Source organism: Pantherophis guttatus, chromosome 2 (genome assembly GCF_059756535.1).
Source record: "Pantherophis guttatus breed Tessera chromosome 2, ASM5975653v1, whole genome shotgun sequence".
Classification (NCBI taxonomy): Eukaryota; Metazoa; Chordata; class Lepidosauria; order Squamata; family Colubridae; genus Pantherophis; species Pantherophis guttatus.
This window is the reverse complement of record NC_142064.1, coordinates 125461313-125480824: the sequence shown is the minus strand read 5'-3', so window position 1 is coordinate 125480824 and position 19512 is coordinate 125461313. Positions and strand designations below refer to the sequence as shown.

At 40.1% G+C, this 19512-nt stretch overlaps 1 protein-coding gene across 1 annotated transcript; it reads left to right on the top strand.

Annotated features, from left to right (window-relative positions):
• Positions 1–4525: 4525 nt before the first annotated feature.
• NEUROD4 (neuronal differentiation 4) lies at positions 4526–19240 on the top strand. Its single transcript, XM_034419304.2, has 2 exons — positions 4526–4879; positions 18193–19240. The coding sequence occupies exon 2, from the start codon at positions 18202–18204 to the stop codon at positions 19189–19191; it is 990 nt and encodes a 329-aa protein (XP_034275195.2). The 5' UTR covers positions 4526–4879; positions 18193–18201; the 3' UTR covers positions 19192–19240.
• Positions 19241–19512: the final 272 nt, after the last annotated feature.

The following is a 19512-nucleotide window of genomic DNA, read 5'->3' as shown; positions in this document are numbered from 1 at the left end:
TCCTGATTCAGTTTATAGCAAGTCAGTCGTGGTACCATGTGAGGTACAGAATGAAGGGATAAGATATACAAAACGCCAAGAACTTTATATAAGACTGAGTCATATAAAAATAAATTTTTAGATAAGCCCTGTTTTTAAAAATTACAGATGAACCATGAATATAATTCCTCTTCTTTCCCCATCTCCCAATGCATATTTCTTTTACTAGTTTCCTCAGCCCACTTTTTGCCTACCAGATAACCAACAATACTATGGCAGCATGCCATTTGTTTACTCCTACTAATACCCACAGGGGAAAGAATAAGGACATCTGTTGTCCAGTCCTCAGCACTAACTTCAGTAATCCAGTATTGTGGACTTCGCCTGACTGTTTTAAAAGGCAAGTATCTGGTCCTCATGAAAATATTTAAACTCTGTAAATAATGATTGGGTGTTTTTTTTTTCCCAATCAAATCAATATCTGGCTAAATAAGATCTCTAGTAACAGATGGCATTTTCTTGCTCTACTTTGTTTTTTCATGATCAGCCAGAACAAAACAAATTATGATATTAGAGGAGCAAATTCACTTGGATGATTTGCTTAATCTATAGCAATTGCAGAATTTATCTTTTCATGATACTGAATTTATCCTGTTAGAAAAAATAAGGGTGGACAGCATGATTCTTAAAGAGACTTTCTTTGATACCCACCTACTTTTCCTTAAAGTTTTTATTATTATTTTTTTAAAAGGTAGCCCTCATTTAGTAATCACCATTTGCATTGGCAACTTGGTTGTTAAGCAAAGCAGTCACTAAGTGAAACCACAATTGTGCTTAACATCTTACTTCAGCTTTTTTTTTTTTTTTTTTTGCTTTTCAAAAGTCATAACTGTGAGGATTGGTTGTAAAGTTACTTTTTTTAATCACTGTCATAAATGTGACTGGTCACTAAACAAAGCAGTCCCTAAATCAGGGTTACTTGTATTGAATGGAAAGTTGGCATGCTGCAAAGTAATATATCAACTTCAAGCATCATCCCTAAAGGTCCATGGGCATTATTAGAATTCGGTGACAACAGACATGGCTAATAAAAAGTATGCCTTGTTTCCCAGGAAGATAAGAAAGGGTGGAATGATAAAGGGCATTGTTGGATAAGTAGAGAAGATGACAGGAGTAGGGAAGCTCATTAGCCTGTTTTCTAGTAAATGAGCCTTTGTAGACAGCCATAAGTCACAGTCTTTTTGTAGACAGCCATAAGTCACAGTAAGGCACACAAAACCCCAAATAAATCTACTGAGTTAAAAACATTTCCTATCCCTCAACGGTCTATGGCTAAGATTGCATGGTTTATTTGTCAAATGTGTTCAGCTTGCTTGCTGATCTTGTCCTGCCAATATTGGTGTCTGTTTTAAGTGTGATCCTTAGCAGATAGGAGTGCAACTCAATTTAAGATAGGCCCCCATCTGGATGGCCTACTTACATTGGGCAACTGGCAAATTTTTTAGCTATTCTGATTGGAAGTATTCCAAGGTCAATATTCAAGGTCATGTTTTGGAACATAACCTGGAATACACCTTATGTTCAGGTATATCCAGGGGTGAAATCTAGCAGGTTCTGACAGGTTCTGGAGAACCGGTAATGGAAATTTTGAATAGTTCAGAGAACCGGCAAATACAACCTCTGGCTGGCCCCAGAGTGGGGTGGGAATGGAGATTTTGCAATATCCTTCCCCTGGAGTGGTGTCCGAATGGAGATTTTGCAGTATCCTTCCCCGCCCACCAAGCCACACCCACCAAGCCAAACCATGCCCACCAAGCCATGCCCACAGAACTGGTAGTAAAAAAAAAATTGGATTTCACCACTGGGTATATCCAACTAACCCATGAATATTTGATAGGGTTAATTTATGGCTTTCTACAAAATGACAGGGCCATTGGGTGTTCAGGGGGTAGAAAAGTTATTTATTTGTTTGTTTGTTTATTTATTGGATATATATCATACCAATCTCGTCCAGAGTTACTTACTTACTTACTTTCCTTCTGGATGTCATTTTAAGAATGTAAACCATGGGAAATGTGAAACAAGTTTCTGCTAAAGAATTGTGTGTGTGTGTGTGTGTGAGACCTCATTTTAAGGTGCTAAACCAGTGGTCCTTCTGATGTTGAATTACAATTCTCAACAGCCCCAGTCAACATGCTGATTGTGAGGGATGCTGGGAAATGCAGTTCAGTAATACCTGGAGGGGCATGGGTTTTTCAGCCCTGATCTATCTAAATCAGGGGTCAGCAACCTGCGGCTCACCCCTCTGCTGTGGCTCCCTGTCACTCAAAATATGCATCACAACCGCCAGTGTGCGACACCCACTGGCATGCAATTTATTGAGCTTTTCAACCCCGGTGGGCCAACCATGGATAAATCCAAGAAAAGAAAAGTTTCAGAAGAAAACATAATGTTTAATTCAACTACATATGCTAGTTTTATGGCCGCTCAAGAAATAGTCAGGCACGGGAAGGGTTTTGTAGTTCCCAGTGTTTTCTTTTCTGTGGGAAATGGGTCCAAATGGCTCTTTGAGTGTTTAAGGTTGCAGATCCCTGTTCTAAATGCATGCACTCGTTTGATATACTATATACTATAACTGCCCCAAACTGAACCTGAAGCTGCCATTTTTAACCTTTAATAAATGCATCTGATCTCTATGCTGGCATGCACAAATTTAATTCAACCTAGGAAGTAAATCCAATGATAGATGGATGTGTGTGTGTTTGTGTATATGCATACATCAACACAATCTGTCATGCATAGTATGAATAGTAGGATAGTAGGAAGTTGACACACAATTGGCACCAATCCCTGCTTTGAGTGCTTGCCTACTATTCTGATATGGGGCTGAGGGACATTAAAGGTCATCCATAGGGAGCAAAAATGAATTAGGGAGAGTCTGAAGTCTGTGGAGCCCATGACAGCTGAGGAATGAACAGGCAAGGAATATTGGCCTTAAGGACAGCACTACAATAGAGAAAAATGTTATGACCACACAGTCAGTGTGATGGCTGTGCCATCACAGCCCCTTCTATACATTTTACCATCAACAAAAGAAAAGTAATCAGACTGAAATGTTCCTTTTCCCAAAAACCATCACAGGGCTCTCTGGATAAATAAATTTGACATTGTCTCACCAGAATGTAAGTTAGGACAAACTTCACCAAGTCTATGACAATTCACCAAGGCTAACTCGCCACAGCCAACTTGCCACGGCAACTTGCTACAGAACAACTCGCCACGGACATCTCACCACAAGACCACTCATTGACAGTTACACTAATGTCAAAGAAATGGTGGAATAGAATCATTAAAGAAAGGACAAAAAAGGAGGGACAGAATGAAATGTGAATGGCACAAATTAAAATATTTTTAAATTTATTTTAAATAATGAAATAGAATTGCTACATTGTCCCGCTGCAAGTTGTCCTGCAGTGAGTTGGCTGTGATGAGTTGGCTGCGGCAAGTTGGCCATCGCAAGTTGGCCATGGTGAATTGGCTGCAGCAAGTTGGCTGTGTCAAGTTGTCCCATTCCCCTTCCTGCCTGGCTTCTCCAACTGATGACTGTCAGTACCCAGTCTTTGGTCTTATTTGCATGAAAAGAATATCAAAGCTGGTCCTTTTCATAATGCAAACACTTTCCCCCTCATTCCCAAATAGCTTCAAAGAAGCACCCCATCAGTGCCTCCCCTCTTTGGCAACTTCTCTGTTTTTTGGGGGGAAGTAATCAATTCCCAGAAATCTAATTTTCAAAAAGTCTTGTTAATTTTTAAAGTTAATTAAATAATTATTATTTTTTGCCAAAAATAATTTTGTGGGAGGGGGTGGGGTGTTTGAGTTGATGTCTAGCTGCCATCAAAACTTATTCTGATAGGGATCAGCAAACATGTAGTTCTAATCAGAGGTGAAATCTAAATTTTTTTACTACCGATTCTGTGGGAGTGGCTTGGTGGGCATGGTGTGGCTTGATGGACATGGCAGGAGAAAGAAACTGCAAAATCTCCATTCTCACCCCACTCCAGGGGAAGGATACTGCAAAATCCCCATTCCCACCCCACAGCCAGAAGTGGTATTTGCTGGTTCTCCGAACTACTCAAAATTTCCGCTACCGGTTCTCCAGAACCTGTCAGAACCTGCTGGATTTCACCCCTGGTTCCAGTGCTTTTCTAGGAGATGGTCACAACAGTCTCTGTATGAGCGGAGATGTCATCTCTCTCTTTACTCACTCCCACCATTCCCCTAACCTGAGATGATTCGTCTTCCAAGTTCCAGCGTTTGGGATGTTTGAAACTCCGACTGCTTTGTGAACCCAGAAACTAGTGAAAACGCCGAAGGATTCTTTTAAAATCCCTCAAACTGGGGCGTGTCGTTCCGGCTGGGTCTTCTTCCTTCTGTCCCCAAAGGGGAGGAGCTCTCGAGCCGGCTCCGCCAAGCAGAAACCGCCAACACTAAAAAAAAAAAAAAGCTTTCAAAAGTGCCAGGATCCCAAGGAGGAGTTCGCTAGAAACAGGAAGGAGCTGCTCCGAGGACTTGTGGTTCTGAAAAGTCATTAGAAAGTGAATGCGGGTGTCTAACTCCAAGGCAGGGCTGAACTGAAGGATCGAAGCTGTTATTTTTTGTCCCCAGCCCAGTGAACGGAACAACCGGAGAAATCGAAAAGGGACGAAAGAAAAACTAGAGTTTGCGAGGAACAGCTGCTACTTATAACACCGGGAAGGAAAGGAGCTGGCCACGGCCTCTGGTGCTGAAAGTTTGGGCCACGGAGGAAGAATGTTTGAAGACAACTAAAACAGTCTAAGATCCTTAGCTGGCTTCTGCTCCAAGAACGGAGTGAGTGGGACACGATCAAGATTTCCCTACGGTAAGTTGGTGGAAAGATGGAACTATCCCCCATTAGAGATCAGCTAGAAGGCATTGCCAAAAAATCTCCTCTACCAGCTGACTGAAACGGGGCTGTAGGTTAAACTAAGTTTTAAACTGCTGCCTGCATAAATTCCTTTTAATAGCGTCCCTTTTACCCTCCGAAATAGTGTGTAATTAAAGGCTTTAATGCATTCCCATAAGCAATCTTGACTGTGAATACAAAAACAAGCTAAATGTTAATTAACTTTTAATTAATCCACATTATTCAATAAATTAGAGAATAGATTATGTTTGAACTTTATCCCAGACAGCAATGGTTATAATTAAAATCAATTAGTGCACATTGTTTACATGCACATAAACACACTGCCCTTAAACCTATATAAAGATGCTGTCTAAAGAATAGTTGATACTGAAAATAATTTTTTGATTTGAATGAACATGTATGGATGCATAACAGAGATTCTTATTCTTACTTCTTTATATGTTAACTTTAAAGTACTTAATTTATCTGGGCAAAGTGGATAACTTTAGGTTTCTCTGTTATGCATCCATACATGCTATTCTATTTTCGTCTTTTTGAATTAAAAAATATTTAGATATGTTGGAAGTACAACTTCCAGAATGAGGAAGGCTTTTTAAATTCAACTCAGAGAGCTCTGTTGGACAATTCTTGATTTTAATCTGTGGCTGGATTAATCAAATCATGGCATTTTTGTTTGCTTGCTTGCTTGTTTAACTGAGGAGGGGTAATGAATACTGTATAAAGTTGAAATTGTTGGCTAATGGTGGCTTATCTGAAAAAAAGAGATTTCACCTCCCACAAAAATTGCCACAGCAACATTTGTGTGTGAGACAGAAATCCAGCATTTTAAGGTGCATGCACATGAGGAGTATTCAGGAGAGAAACAGCATAGAAGAGTAAGTATGTCCCATAAGTAATTTCATCCATTTCCTTATTCAGATTTGGAGAAAATTTCTTTGGTGTTCCACTGAGTTTTCTGTGTCTTCCAAACCTTACCAGTTTTGATATGTGATCAGCACTGGGAAGAAGCCATAATGAAGTGCATGCTTGGGTTTCACTAAGATTCTCAGATTGAAAGGATCTTGGGTAACTGAAGGAAAGCATTACTGTAGACCTTGAAGAGCTACATTCACCATAAATTGGATGGGTGGATCTATGGTTGAACCAGGCATAAGAATTTCATAGAGTGATGCAATTAAATTTAGGAGTGAGTGTTCTTGCTGAATTTAATATTCTTGGAAGTCATGAAAGGGAGTGGCTTACACTGATTTTTATTAAGGTAAAGTTTCTTTTGAGATTAGAACAACTCTTGACAACTTCATGGATATATATGTAGAGTTTGCTTGACACTATTACAGAAGTAGCTTGCTATTACCTTGCTCATGCAATTGTAGAGATTTCCTGATAATCTCCTATATTCCTCCTCCTCCTCCTCCTCCTCCTCCTCCTCCTCCTCCTCCTCCTCCTCCTCCAATATCATTAATCCACACTTTATTGGAAGGGAAATGTCCTATTCATCGTAGTGCAAATGGCCTGGACCATTGCAAAAACACTTGCCCTGCCAGCAACAATAATTTCATAGTTTCAAGATGTGTTGGCCTTTTGACAATCTGCAAAGTTGCCACATAATGTCTTTGCCATTTGTTCTCTCATTTAAAAAAAAGTACCCCACTTATTCAGAAACTAGTAGGATTGAGAGACAGATTGGTGGTAATAAAAACATGAAAAGAAGGGAAGAATGATGGTTCTCGCTCAGCTTCAGTGAAAAGAAAACACAAGAGATCTGGGCAAAACTCAAATTGTAGATGCCCACAGCTATTTCAAATGAGGAAACATGATGCCTTTCTCCATGCCCTTTGGCCAAGTCCCATCTGGCTCTGCTTTCCCCAGACTTCCCCAATTGAACTGACAGACAGCTTGCAATTCTCTAGGAATATTAATCAGATATTCCCCAACCCTTCAACCTCATGGCACTAGGAAGAGAGTGGAATTAGAAGCTGGGAGAAAGGATTGCTTTGACTATAAAGATCTCTCTCCTTCGAACAGCTGCATTAACAAGGCTAGCATGAAAGTGTAAAGGAAAAGGAAAAAAATCCTAGTTCAGATGCAGGTATACCTAAATAATGCTCATATATTCTTGGAAAGCTAAGGTGGGATAGAGGTATTTGAATATGGTTTGGTAATGTATCTTTTGAAAGTAGGACTGGTGTGGATGTAGTTAAGAAAGAGAGAGGGAGAGAAAGCAGCACCATAATTTGTACTTCTATTTATATGGAATGAAATTGGCACAAAGTTAAAATTTAGCACTATTTGCCTTTTTCTTAGTTTTTCGAACTGCATTTAGACAAATTTGGATTTTAAAATTCAACCATAAACAGAATCTGTTTATGTGAGGTAATAGCAATAGCACTTAGACTTATATACCACTTCACAGTGCTAATGATATCCCAAACCACATCAAACGGCAACAAATTCATAACTTGGAATAGGGAAAGAAGAGGGGGGAAATGAGAAAGCCTTACTGTTTAATTGCAAATGTAATTAAGCTACCAAATGTCGAGCAAAACATTCAAGTTGGTGGTTTTCCATAACAATGACTTAAAATCAATGTATGTTTACAGTAAAGGGATATGAAAAGTTCTTAATTTCATTCTCTAGTTTTTGCAAATAGAGTTGGGCATGACTCTTGGACAGAACATTGACAAAGCTATAATCAATCATGGGAGTATGAGGATTCAATGCAGCTGTATTTGACATGGTAGCTTTCTGTTTGGAGTTTAAGTTCTTTCTATTGAATTAGAACTTGTGTTCTTAAAACATGCTCTTAGTAAGCATCAACTAACATTGGAGATAAACTGTACATCAGTATTGTTCAGCTGCCTCCCAGGACTATTAAGAAAAATGGCCAAATATCTTTAACTCTAAAAAGTAGGAGGAAAAAGAGTTCAGCTCTGGTGAATAAAATCTACACAGAAAGTTTGATTTATTTGTCCTGTCAAAAGACAAATCATCTGCTATATATATGAAAGCTTCTTGACTGCAATAAAGATTCCAATCTAGCTATATTGTGCCTTTAAGATTAAAATTAAGATTGCTGAAAATGGAGTTATTTATTTGCTCACGTGTCAAGTGACTCTAGAAACAGGGACTTTTGAAAACCAGGTTGTATGACATAGCCTAAGGATAGGGCTACTGTCCCGAGTGACAGACAAAATATTCTAAAATCACTCTGGATAGATTGGGTTAATTTGTTGAGTTTTAGTAAGTGACTTAGCTCCTTGCTGATATTCAAGTACAGAATAAAATATAATCACAAAAACTACCGTGTTGGTTTTCATTACTTGTTTTTTTCCCCTCTGTGTGTGTGTATGTGTACACACATACACACACGGTTTTACCCAGTTGCTTTTTTGCTGAGCCACAGCAGACACACTCATTTTTGAACCTGTCTTTTTACTAATTTTAAGATTTCATTTTGCTTCACTGTATTATAAACTTTTATTATAAACATTCATTCATTTGCTCATTGATTCAAAGCAAAGAAGTGCAAACTATACAAAAGGTAGCTTTTTGGCGTTAATAAAATAGGTTCGTTTTCATCTTATACGTATGTAAAAAAAAAAAAAGTATCCCTATTCTTAGATACCTTAATCCTATATTATTTGTGTGGCTCTTTGTATCTGCTAATGGCCCATTGGTACCGATGCAGTTGGTATAAGCTGAGATTGTTAGTATTGTACCAGTTCCCCTGCAGCATAGCAACCTCCTGTGAGCTCCTGGAATCCATGCCATGAGTTGACAGTGATGTTCCCAAAGCTAATGAACCTAAGAACTTCAAACGACCTTCCCCAGGTCAGAATTTGAAGCAGTTCAGGACTTCCTGGGCCTAACCCAGGTCACACATTGACTGATGTGGTTTTCTTCTCAGAGCAGTGTCAACATGATCTGGAGTTGGAAGAAGCTTTCCTTGGCTTCTGTCAGGTTTGGTTCACTCTCTGGTAGCGCTAAAGTTCTCTGGCACTCCCCTCCCTGCATTGTGGGGAAGGTGACTCTGTTTTATTGGCACCTCTAGGCACCTAATGGACCCTAGAAGGTTCAAGAGGGAGCCTGGGTTGCTCCTGATGGTCTGCTGCATGGCCCAACTTGCTGCCTGGAATAAGATGGCAGCAGGGTCTGGGATCAGATCACACCATGTGGCCTCTTTTCACCTGTGAATTCTGAAAGTCTCCTTGGTTTTCAGAAAATGGAGATGAAATAGGGTGGGTGAAGAAATGGCTACAGTACTTCTGGAAGCAATGAGGAGTGAACCCAACTCAGCAGAGTTAGAACTGCTACTAAGGCTTACCTCATGGTGGTAAGAACAGCAAAACATCGGTATTTCTCTGGTGTTATTGTGTCCAAGGATAGCCATTTAGTTTTTCAAGGTAACCCAGGCCCTCCTAGGAAGAGCTGGCTTGGAAGTTTACTTACAAGGTCCTTATGAGGAATATGCTAAGCATCTGTCAAATGAAGCTGCTCAGATTTGCTTCAAGTCAGGCTCTAGGCTTGAAGCAGGTCCTATGGAGATGGCTGAGGCTCATTCTGACTTGATACTCTCAGAGGAATTTGCTGTTCCTGATGAAGTGGACATCAGGTTCTTGGGATTACTAGTTTGGCCACCTGTACATTAGATTCATATTTGTCTTGGTTGACTAAAGCTTCCTAGAAGGTGATGTATGGCTAATTCTGGTAGTGGTGAATTGATCCCACAAAGAGGGATCCTTGTCATTCTTGACCTCTCAGTGGCTCTCAGTACCATTGATCAGGGTATCCTGCTGGATCAGGAGGCAAGTGTTTGGAGGCTATGAGCAAGTAACATATTGTGAACTAGTTAGTTTCCTTCCTTCCTTCCTTCCTTCCTTCCTTCCTTCCTTCCTTCCTTCCTTCCTTCCTCCCTCCCTCCCTCCCTCCCTCCCTCCCTCCCTCCCTCCCTCCCTTTAATCTCCACTCCTAATTGCCCAAGTGATACTGTAAAGGGTCTGTCTCCTTGTCTGAAGTCTGTGGTGGGCACGAGGTTAATGTGGGAAACAACAGGCTTCAACCCAGCAAAATTGAGTGGTTCAAGTTTTCTGGGCCTCCTGAATGGAATGCTGTAGTATGTTTACAAGGGGCTGACCTTGAAGTGCAGCTGGTTTAAAATGCAGCAATGCAAGTGTTTCCTTGATCAATGTACAAACTCTGATCCATGAGTTGCATTGATCGTCAGTGTGTTTCTGGGTTCAAATCACAATGCTGGTAGTTATAGTATCTAAAAAGCCCTTTATGGTAACAGGCCATGTTATTTGAGGAACCACACTTCATCCTGACTGTATCTATCAATGCCATCATATCCGCATCCAATACCATCACATCATGTTACAGGTTCTCCCATTAGAGAATGTCATCTGATGGAATCAGGAAGAGAGCCTATTTGATTGCGGTGCCTGATCCTTGCACGTGCTCTTCTTGGAGATCAGACTAATCAGAACTCTTTGTTGACTTTTTGTTGAAGGCACAGGTTAGAATATATTGTAGGGTCTATAAAATGTTTACGTTGATGCTGAATTTTGCTATTCATTTATAGTTTTATCCCAGTTGCAGTTATGTATTTATTGTTATGCTATTCAATTAAATCAATATTCTGTTCCATGTTATTCTGTCACTTTTAGAATAGAATAGAATAGAATTTTTTATTGGCCAAGTGTGATTGGACACACAAGGAATTTGTCTTGGTGCATATGCTCTCAGTGTACATAAAAGAAAAGATACGTTCATCAAGAATCATAAGGTACAACACTTAATGATAGTCATAGGGTACACATAAGCAATCAGGAAACAATATCAATATTTTAAATATTTTAAAATTCCTCCTCAGGTGATCCCAGTCAATCAGAGATCATATAATTAATTGTGAAAAATATCCCTAAGGCATTAGCCAATTATCAAAATGAAATAAGGATAATCTCTTCTACTCCAGGGAAGTTGTAGTTAACCATGCCTCTCTAAGCATGGCGCCAGAGGTGGGTTTCAGCAGGTTCTGACTAGTTCTGGAGAACTAGTAGTGGAAATTTTGAGTAGTTCGGAGAACCAGTAGTAAAAATTCTGACTGGCCCCATCTCCATCTATTCTCTGCCTCCCAAGTCCCATCTGATCAGGAGGAAATGGGGATTTTGCAGTATCCTTTCCCTAGAGTGGGGTGGAAATGGAGATTTTACAGTATCATTCCCCTGCCACACCCACCAAGCCATGCCCACCAAGCCACACCCACAGAACCGGTAGTAAAAATTTTTGAAACCCACCACTGCATGGCACCCAATTAAATCTAATCAATAAGTTATTAGACCAAGACTAGGGAGATCCAGGTTCACATTCACACAGTCATGAGTTTATTGGATGATTTTGGGCCAACCAATATCAGATAAGGGTTATTATGGGGACAGAACTGGAGGGAATTATATATATCCTGCCATGAGCTACTTAAGGATAGATTGAAGATAAGCTTAACAAAACTTTTAAAACTTTTAAACACTGGTCATTTTTTTCATGTTGAATTTACAAAAAAGAATGCTTGAAAGGGGGCAATGAAGAACGAAGAATTAGCTTGATAGTTTTAAATATGCATGATTTGGTAACCTCAGAAGACTGCATTAGTCCTGACACAGATGTCTTCCTTTACTCAGCATTTAGTTCAGTTCCTATGTATGCTAAGGTTATGCTTCGTAATCTAGAAAGTGATGTCTTTCTAGATTTAAAAGCATTAAAGTAAGAACAAGAATGGGTGGGTGGCCCTGGGCCAATGATGAAATCCACTTACCTTCGCTACCGGTTTGGGAACGGGAGCACATGGGAGTACACGCAGATGGTAAAAAAAAACAGGACATAATGACATCCCAGCAGGTGGGCGGAGCCTCACGGCATTGATGCTACCAGTTCGGCGAGCCGGATAGAACTTGGGAGGGGGCGGGATTTCACTGCTGCCCTGGGCCCTTTGAAAAACTGAACCAAAATTACATGCAGAACCTCCTATTCAGGGAAGCCACCTGCTGAAATTTCAAGTAATGTAAAGGAGAGAAATGAAGTTTATAGAAAGGGTTTACAAAGGGGATCAGGATTGAATTAATCACAAATTGACTGTAATCCCATGCCTCCCACTAGTTGCTCAACATTACCAATGTATTCCCCTTAGAAACTCCTCAAGATGCTAAAGTTAGCAAGCCAGCTAATGTGGTTGCATGCTATCATCAGACTTGCTTAAATATGATACAAATTTGTCAAACAGAGGTTGCGTGTTAAAGATTATCGATTCACACATGCAGAAAACACTCACAGAAGCATGTTGGCCACTGAGCTCACAGATCAGGGATTTGTGGCCAATAGGCATCCTGGATCCCATTTTTCAATGCCAACACCACAGTGCTGGCAAAGGAGGGAACATACTGAGAGGTTTGAGATGGAAAAGGGAAATCTATCTTAGAGCTGCTTATTTTGCATTTTCAGCTGTTGCTTTTTCCAGCAAAATGTCAATCTGGGGATGTTCCTTAGCTTGTAGTGATGGAAGAGAGCAATGATTTTTTCCCCTTCAGCCTTCTCTATATGGCCTTCTCCAGATGTGCTGAATATGATCTGAGAATTTGGGAGCTCTAATTGTCACATACATGTGGGACATCGGGTTCCAACCAGATGTTTTTCTTGCTTAATAATGTCATTTTTGGTGATACATAACCAGGAAAATCATGTTAGCATAGATTGCAGCAGTGACTGCAATAGTCACAGCAATAGTCAAATCCAAGAAAGCTAAAATTCTGCTCAGTCGTAATTCTCATAATAAATTTGAATTCTATCCTATATCTCAGATTTATTGAAAACCTTTAGTCAAAACGGAATTCATTCATTATGTGGAAATGATAGGATTGCACCCAATTAAAGCGGGCATGCTGGAATATCCAGTTAATTCAGCTTGCCATCCCATTAAGCCCAAATGAACAGAAATGAAATAAATGCCTTCAAAATGCAAGATGGGAAAGGACGAAATGAAGCCCTATCATCAAATATAAACGGTAAAAATAAAAAAGACTGGAAAAAAGTTTCAGAGAAGTGCTTCCCTTTGCCAACACTTCAAATACAGATAGTCCTTGAGTTACGACCACAATTGAGCCCAAAATTTATGTTCCTAAGGGAAACTTTTGTTAAGTTAGCATCCCCCATTTTATGACTTTTCTTGCCATATTAGTTAAGTGAATCACTGCAGTTGTTAAATTAGTAACACCGTTGTTAAGTGAATCTTCTCATTGACTTTGCTTGCCAGAAGGTCACAAAAGTCATCACATGACCCTGGGACACTGCAACCGTCATAAATAGGAACCAGTTGCCAACCATCTCAATTTTGATCCATGGGGATGCTGCAATGGCCATAAGGGTGAAAAACAGTTGTGAGTGCCTTTTTTCAGTGCCGTTGTAACTTTGAATGGTCATTAAATGAACTGTTATAAGTCAAGGATGCCTGTAAAGCATCCTTTTGAATTGTTTTGCATGGCAATATCCCGCAATGGACTTGCATTGCAACCTGCATCATCACATACTTCTTCTGGCCCTTCCTGCATAGAAATCTCTTTTAGAGCTTCCAAGAGCTGTTGGAAGTACTGGAGAAAGTTCCCAAAGTGATATCAATCCATTGGGCTGAGAGAGAGTCTCTTTGGGTAAAGGAAGAGTTGAAATTAGAAGATTTATTTAGTTTTAGATCAACATCACCATTGTACCACATTGCCCATCTGGGTCTGATATGTTTGGGATAGTGCTTTATAGCCCTGGTGCAAGTTTCTGGAGGTGAATCCAGGGGTGAAATCTGGCAGGTTCTGACAGGTTCTGGAGAACCCGTAGCAGAAATTTTGAGTAGTTCAGAGAATCGGCAAATACCACCACTGGCTGGCCCCAGAGTGGGGTGGGAATGGGGATTTTGCAGTATCCTTCCCCTGGAGTGGGATGGGAATGGAGATTTTGCAGTATCTTTCCCCTGCCACACCCACCAAGGCATGCCCACCAAGCCACACCATGCCCACCAAGCCATGCCCACAGAACCGGTAGCAAAAAAAATTGGATTTCACCACTGGGTGAATCTAAACATTGGTTAAACATGATCTTTGGCCCAGTTGCCTTGCTCTGCAAATTCAGCAGTGTTGTATAACTGAGGACACCCCAAGCGTAACAGCAGACATCCCAAGCATATCAGTTATGTCCAGTCACCCTCGTAGATGCAGAAAAACAGCAAGAGGTTTATTGGGTAACTGGATTGCTAGATCAGACAGTCTTCAGACTTATTGCAGAAGGACATGTTTATCCCATACCTTTGTAAAACCAGTCTGATCTAAATAAACAGCCCTTAGCCTGATCCGAGGACACTGCTTTAATTAAAGCAGGCAAGACAATAGTCAAAGTTAGTACTTTTATCCCTTATTTCTTCTAGGAAACCTAGATGAATGAACTCTTTATCCCATTTGATCCTCAGTGAAAATCAAGTGAGGTGGCTTAAACAGTCCACGATCGTCCAGTGATCTGAATCTCTGGGTTTTTTTTTTTTTCTTCTTCTTTCCAATAATCCTCCCACTCACTCTGAGGGAATAGAGAATCCTGCCACAGATTGCGTAGAGTCAGGGTATCTGATACCCCATGTATTTTAAGGTAAATCTAAATTATCACATTCTGATTACTTCATAAGGTAAAGGCGCAGTCGAGGTCTGTTAACTGCATCCATGGAGTTTTCTTGGCAACAGTACAGAAGTGCTTTACCGTTGCCTTCTTTCAGGATGTTTAACTAATACATAATTAGGATCCGCTTGGTGCCAGTTGCATATTAATTCTCTCTCTAATCTATATTACAAGTCCCATCAGGCATATTAAAAGCGGGATTTGCTACATTGGATGTGGCGATGACCAATCGGCTGATTAGTTGGGTGGCACATTTTCAACAAAGCTGCTTATACCTTAAGCTTTATTAAATGACTACATCAAGCTGACAAGAAGTTGATTATCATGAAACCTGGGCTGCTGCTTCTTCCCCTCCACCCCCACATAGTTACTGTGGCAATCATTATTCATCAAAGGTAAATGAGGTTACCAGGAAAAACGCTCAGATTTTCAAGGAACTTGCATCAAATCATGGGCCAGATCAGCCTTTCTAGCCATTTCTTTCGTCTCCATAGAGACTGAAATTGGATTCTAGTTTGAAAATTAGAAGCTGCCTGTTTGTAGGTTTTAGAAGCAGATCTGCAAACAGAAAAATGGAAGTGAAGCGTTCCCTAAAATGTAAACTTTTCTCCAGTTCCAAATCGTTGCTATGCTAAATAGCTGAAACTCCTTTTTCTAGATATAAATGTTTAGGTAGCCAAGAGGTGCTATTCGTACATAAGAGGAAGGCATCAGTAAGCTTGAGAGAACCCCAAGATTGACAAAAGGTAAAAGAAAAAATAACAGTAGAAAGCACAACTCAGTGGGGAGTAAATATGTCAGAAGGCATGGAAGATTAGTCAAGTTTAAGGGGATTTACTGTAAAATCTCCATTCCCTCCCAATCAGCTGGGACTTGGGAAGCAGAGAATAGATGGGGCGGGGCCAGTCAGAATTTTTATTACCGGTTCTCCAAACTACTCAAAATTTCCGCTACCGGTCCTCCAGAACTGGTCAGAACCTGCTGAAACCCACCTCTGCTCTGTTCCCTGAACATTGAGGAATTCACATAAATCCCAATTAATTTGTTCAAGTGGCTTTAATTTCCAGAGGGGCACCTACCCTCTGGAATCAGCTGCCCCCAGAGATAAGGAGAATCCAAGACCTCAGTGCCTTCCGCCGTGCCCTTAAAACCTTCTTTTTCCAGCAAGCCGGGCTGGCCTAACACTTTTTAAAATGTTTTTAATTGTTTGTTATTATTTTTAATCATGGGGCCAAATTTATATATATCTTTTTAATTGTATTTTAATGTTTGTAGTTTATGTTTTTACTTGGCTGTTCACCTCCCTGAGTCCTCAGGGAGAAGGGCGGTATACAAATTTAAAAATAAATAAATAAATAAATAAATAAAATTTCTCTTAGTCATGGCTAATTTTAGCTGAAACATGGCAATCTTTTTTGTTAGATTTTCCTAGAAATCTCTGAAAATATAATTGAGATATAACTGTCTAAAAGCACATCCTTTCTTTTCCCAGAAATATTTTTTTTAAAAAATTTCAGATAGAGTTTCATTATAATTTAGTTATCGATGCTATGGTACACCACCTTGCTATTCCATTTATTGAAGTTATGTGAAACCCTTAGAAATCCTACATGGGATTTGCCGGTTTCCCAGTCCAATTATTTCTATTTTTATTTTAAGCATAATTGAATAAATGTTAGCTTGGCTGTGGATTTCCCTTTTAGGAATGAAGACCAGATTCTAGGCAAGTAATGAGAAGTTCAACTTCAGGATTTCTCATGAAAGAAAATAGGTCCCACATGCAGATTCCATCTCTCAGCCAAAAGTTGGGAAGGCAGAACAGTTGCCTCAAACCCAGGGAAATGATTGTCAGACATTGCTAAAAATAGAGTGATAGAGTAATGATTTGGCTTAGTAGAAGGCAATTCTGTAAGTTCTGATGTCTAAAGAAAAAGATCACAGAACCGTTTGTGGTACCCAAGGCAAATATGGGCATAGTGCCCGTCAGCCCTATTAAGAAGACTAGGCCAGAAAAATAACTCCACAGAAAGACCAGAACTACACTTTATGGAGATTGGATACTGTATAATAACAAGATCTTAAAATTCTGATTGTACTATAATGCTTCCTCTCCTTCTTCTACTCTCCCATGAATTAGGGAGGCATTTGCCTGAATCATTTCTGAATGTTATCTTGTTCCCCAGGATCTTAAAAAATGCCCCCCTTTGCCTAGACAAAGTTAGAATAGAATAGAATAACAGATTGGAAGGGACCCTGGAGGTCTTCTAGTCCAACCCCCTGCTCAGGCAGGAAACCCTACACCATTTCAGACAAATTGTTATCCAACATCTTCTTAAAAACTTCCAGTGTTAGAGCATTCACAACTTCTGAAGGCAAATTTTTCCACTGATTAATTGTTCTAATGGTCAGGAAATTTCTCCTTAGTTCTAAGTTGCTTCTCTCCTTGATTAGTTTCCACCCATTGTTTCTTGTCCTACCCTCAGGTGCTTTGGAGAATAGCTTGACTCCCTCTTCTTTGTGGGAACCCCTGAGATACTGGAACAGTGCTATCATATCTCCCCTAGTCCTTCTTTTCATTAAACTAGACATACTCAATTCCTGCAACCGTTCTTCATGTTTTAGTCTCCAGTCCCCTAATCATCTTTGTTGCTCTTCTCTGCACTCTTTCTAGAGTCTCAACATCTTTTCTACATCGTGGCGGCCAAAACTGAATGCAGTATTCCAAGTGTGGTCTTACCAAGGCATTATAAAGTGGTATTAACACTTCACATGATCTTGATTCTATCCTTCTGTTTACGCAGCCTAGGACTGTGTTGGCTTTTTTGGCAGCTGCTGCACACTGCTGGCTCATATTTAAATGGTTGTCCACTAGGATTCCAAGATCCCTCTCACAGTTACTACTATTGAGCAAGGTACCACATATACGGTACCTGTGCATTTTGTTTTTCTTGCCTAAATGTAGAACCTTACTTTTTTCACCATTGAATTTCATTTTGTTAGATAGTGCCCAATGTTCAAGTCTGTCAAGATCCTTCTGTATCTTAAGCCAATCTTCTGGAGTGTTGGCTATTCCTGCCAACTTGGTGTCATCTGCAAATTTGATAAGTTCCCCATCTATCCCCTCGTCCAAGTCATTGATGAAGATGTTGAAGAGTACTGGGCCTAAAACAGATATATTTTTGTCAAAGTCACCACCCTTATTGTCTGTAGTAGCACACCAGACTATAGTCATTGTACTGCAAATATTGCTGCTAGAAAATGCAAAAGCAAGAGCAAGGAGGCATTGCATTTTAAGCAACACCATGTAGCTGCTGGGTTACATTAGAATTGTGTATTGCTAAGTAATGCAGGCCTCGGGTTATGGCTGGACCTATTATTCTATGAGTTGTAATTTTGAGGAAAGGACTTGTCTTCAAAATAAAACCCTGCTTAGGTCAAGGGTGAATTATATAATGCACTAAATGTGTTATAACAAAGAATAATATCTATACTTCCTATTTTATTTATTTAAGGTTTTAAAACTGAGTCTCATTGAATTAATATGGATTGTATGGTTATTTTTTCAGGGTAAAGAGATGGCCAAACTCTACCCCAAGCCCAAAGAGATGGCTGAACTCATATCTTCCCAATCCTGGATCAATGAAGCATTGAGTGCCCAAAATGAAACAAAGGACAAAGACAGCCGGCAAGCCGCCTATGAGAAGCTTTCTGGCATTAATGATGAGAATGACAGTGTTGAGGAAGAAGAGGAAGAAGATAATGGGAAGCCCAAGAGAAGGGGGCCAAAGAAGAAGAAAATGACCAAAGCAAGGCTGGAGCGCTTCAGAGCCCGCCGAGTGAAAGCTAATGCTCGGGAACGAACACGGATGCACGGACTTAATGATGCTCTTGATAACTTGAGACGGGTGATGCCCTGCTATTCTAAAACACAGAAACTGTCCAAAATTGAGACACTGAGGCTAGCCAGGAACTATATTTGGGCTTTGTCAGAGGTTCTGGAAAGTGGGCAGACTGCAGAAAGCAAAGATTTTGTGGAGATGCTATGCAAAGGTTTGTCCCAACCGACCAGCAATCTGGTTGCTGGTTGTCTCCAGCTAGGACCACAATCCCTGTTCCTGGAGAAACATGAGGAGAAAGTCCCTGTTTCTGATTCAACTGTGTCCAGTCATGGTTTTTCTTACCAGTCTCCAGGATTGCCCAGTCCGCCCTATGGAAGCATGGAGACACACCTTGTACATTTAAAGCCTCCCTCTTTCAAAACTCTGGTGGATACTTCCTTTAGCAATCATCACCAAAACTGTGCATCTCCAGCATATGAAGGTCCCTTGACACCTCCTCTGAGCATCAGTGGAAATTTTTCCTTAAAGCAAGACGGGTCTCCAGACCTAGAAAAACCATACAGTTTTATGGCTCACTATCCATCTGTTAGCCTGAGCAGTGCTCACGGCCACACCTCCCACTTTTCAACCACGGTGCCCAAATATGACCTCCCATTAGATGTGAACTATGATTCTTATTCTCACCATGTGGTTGGAGCACAGCTCAGTGCAATATTTGGTGAATAAACAAGGAGATAACAGGCGAATGGTTTTTAAATGGATTTTTAAACTTTTTTTAAAATTGGTAGCATCCAAAATACTGTACCAAATATTGGTACATTTTAAAAAAAGGAATTTTACTTATTCAGACGATAATGGATTTTATTCCCAACTGATTTCATGGGAAGCCCTTTGGAGGAAAAGGAAGCAAAGCATGTCCACCCTTCTGTGAGCTTTGACTTATTTTAGTAATTTTAATTTATGGGCTTTTAAGTCTATCGTCTCAATGATTCCTTCTTGCATGACTATTTCATTTGAAAGCAGGTGTAAGAGTCTTATAATACTGGA

Excerpts from the sequence above, each read along its gene's own strand:
- NEUROD4 (XM_034419304.2), top strand. The coding sequence starts at position 18,202 with ATGGCCAAACTCTACCCCAAGCCCAAAGAGATGGCTGAACTCATATCT.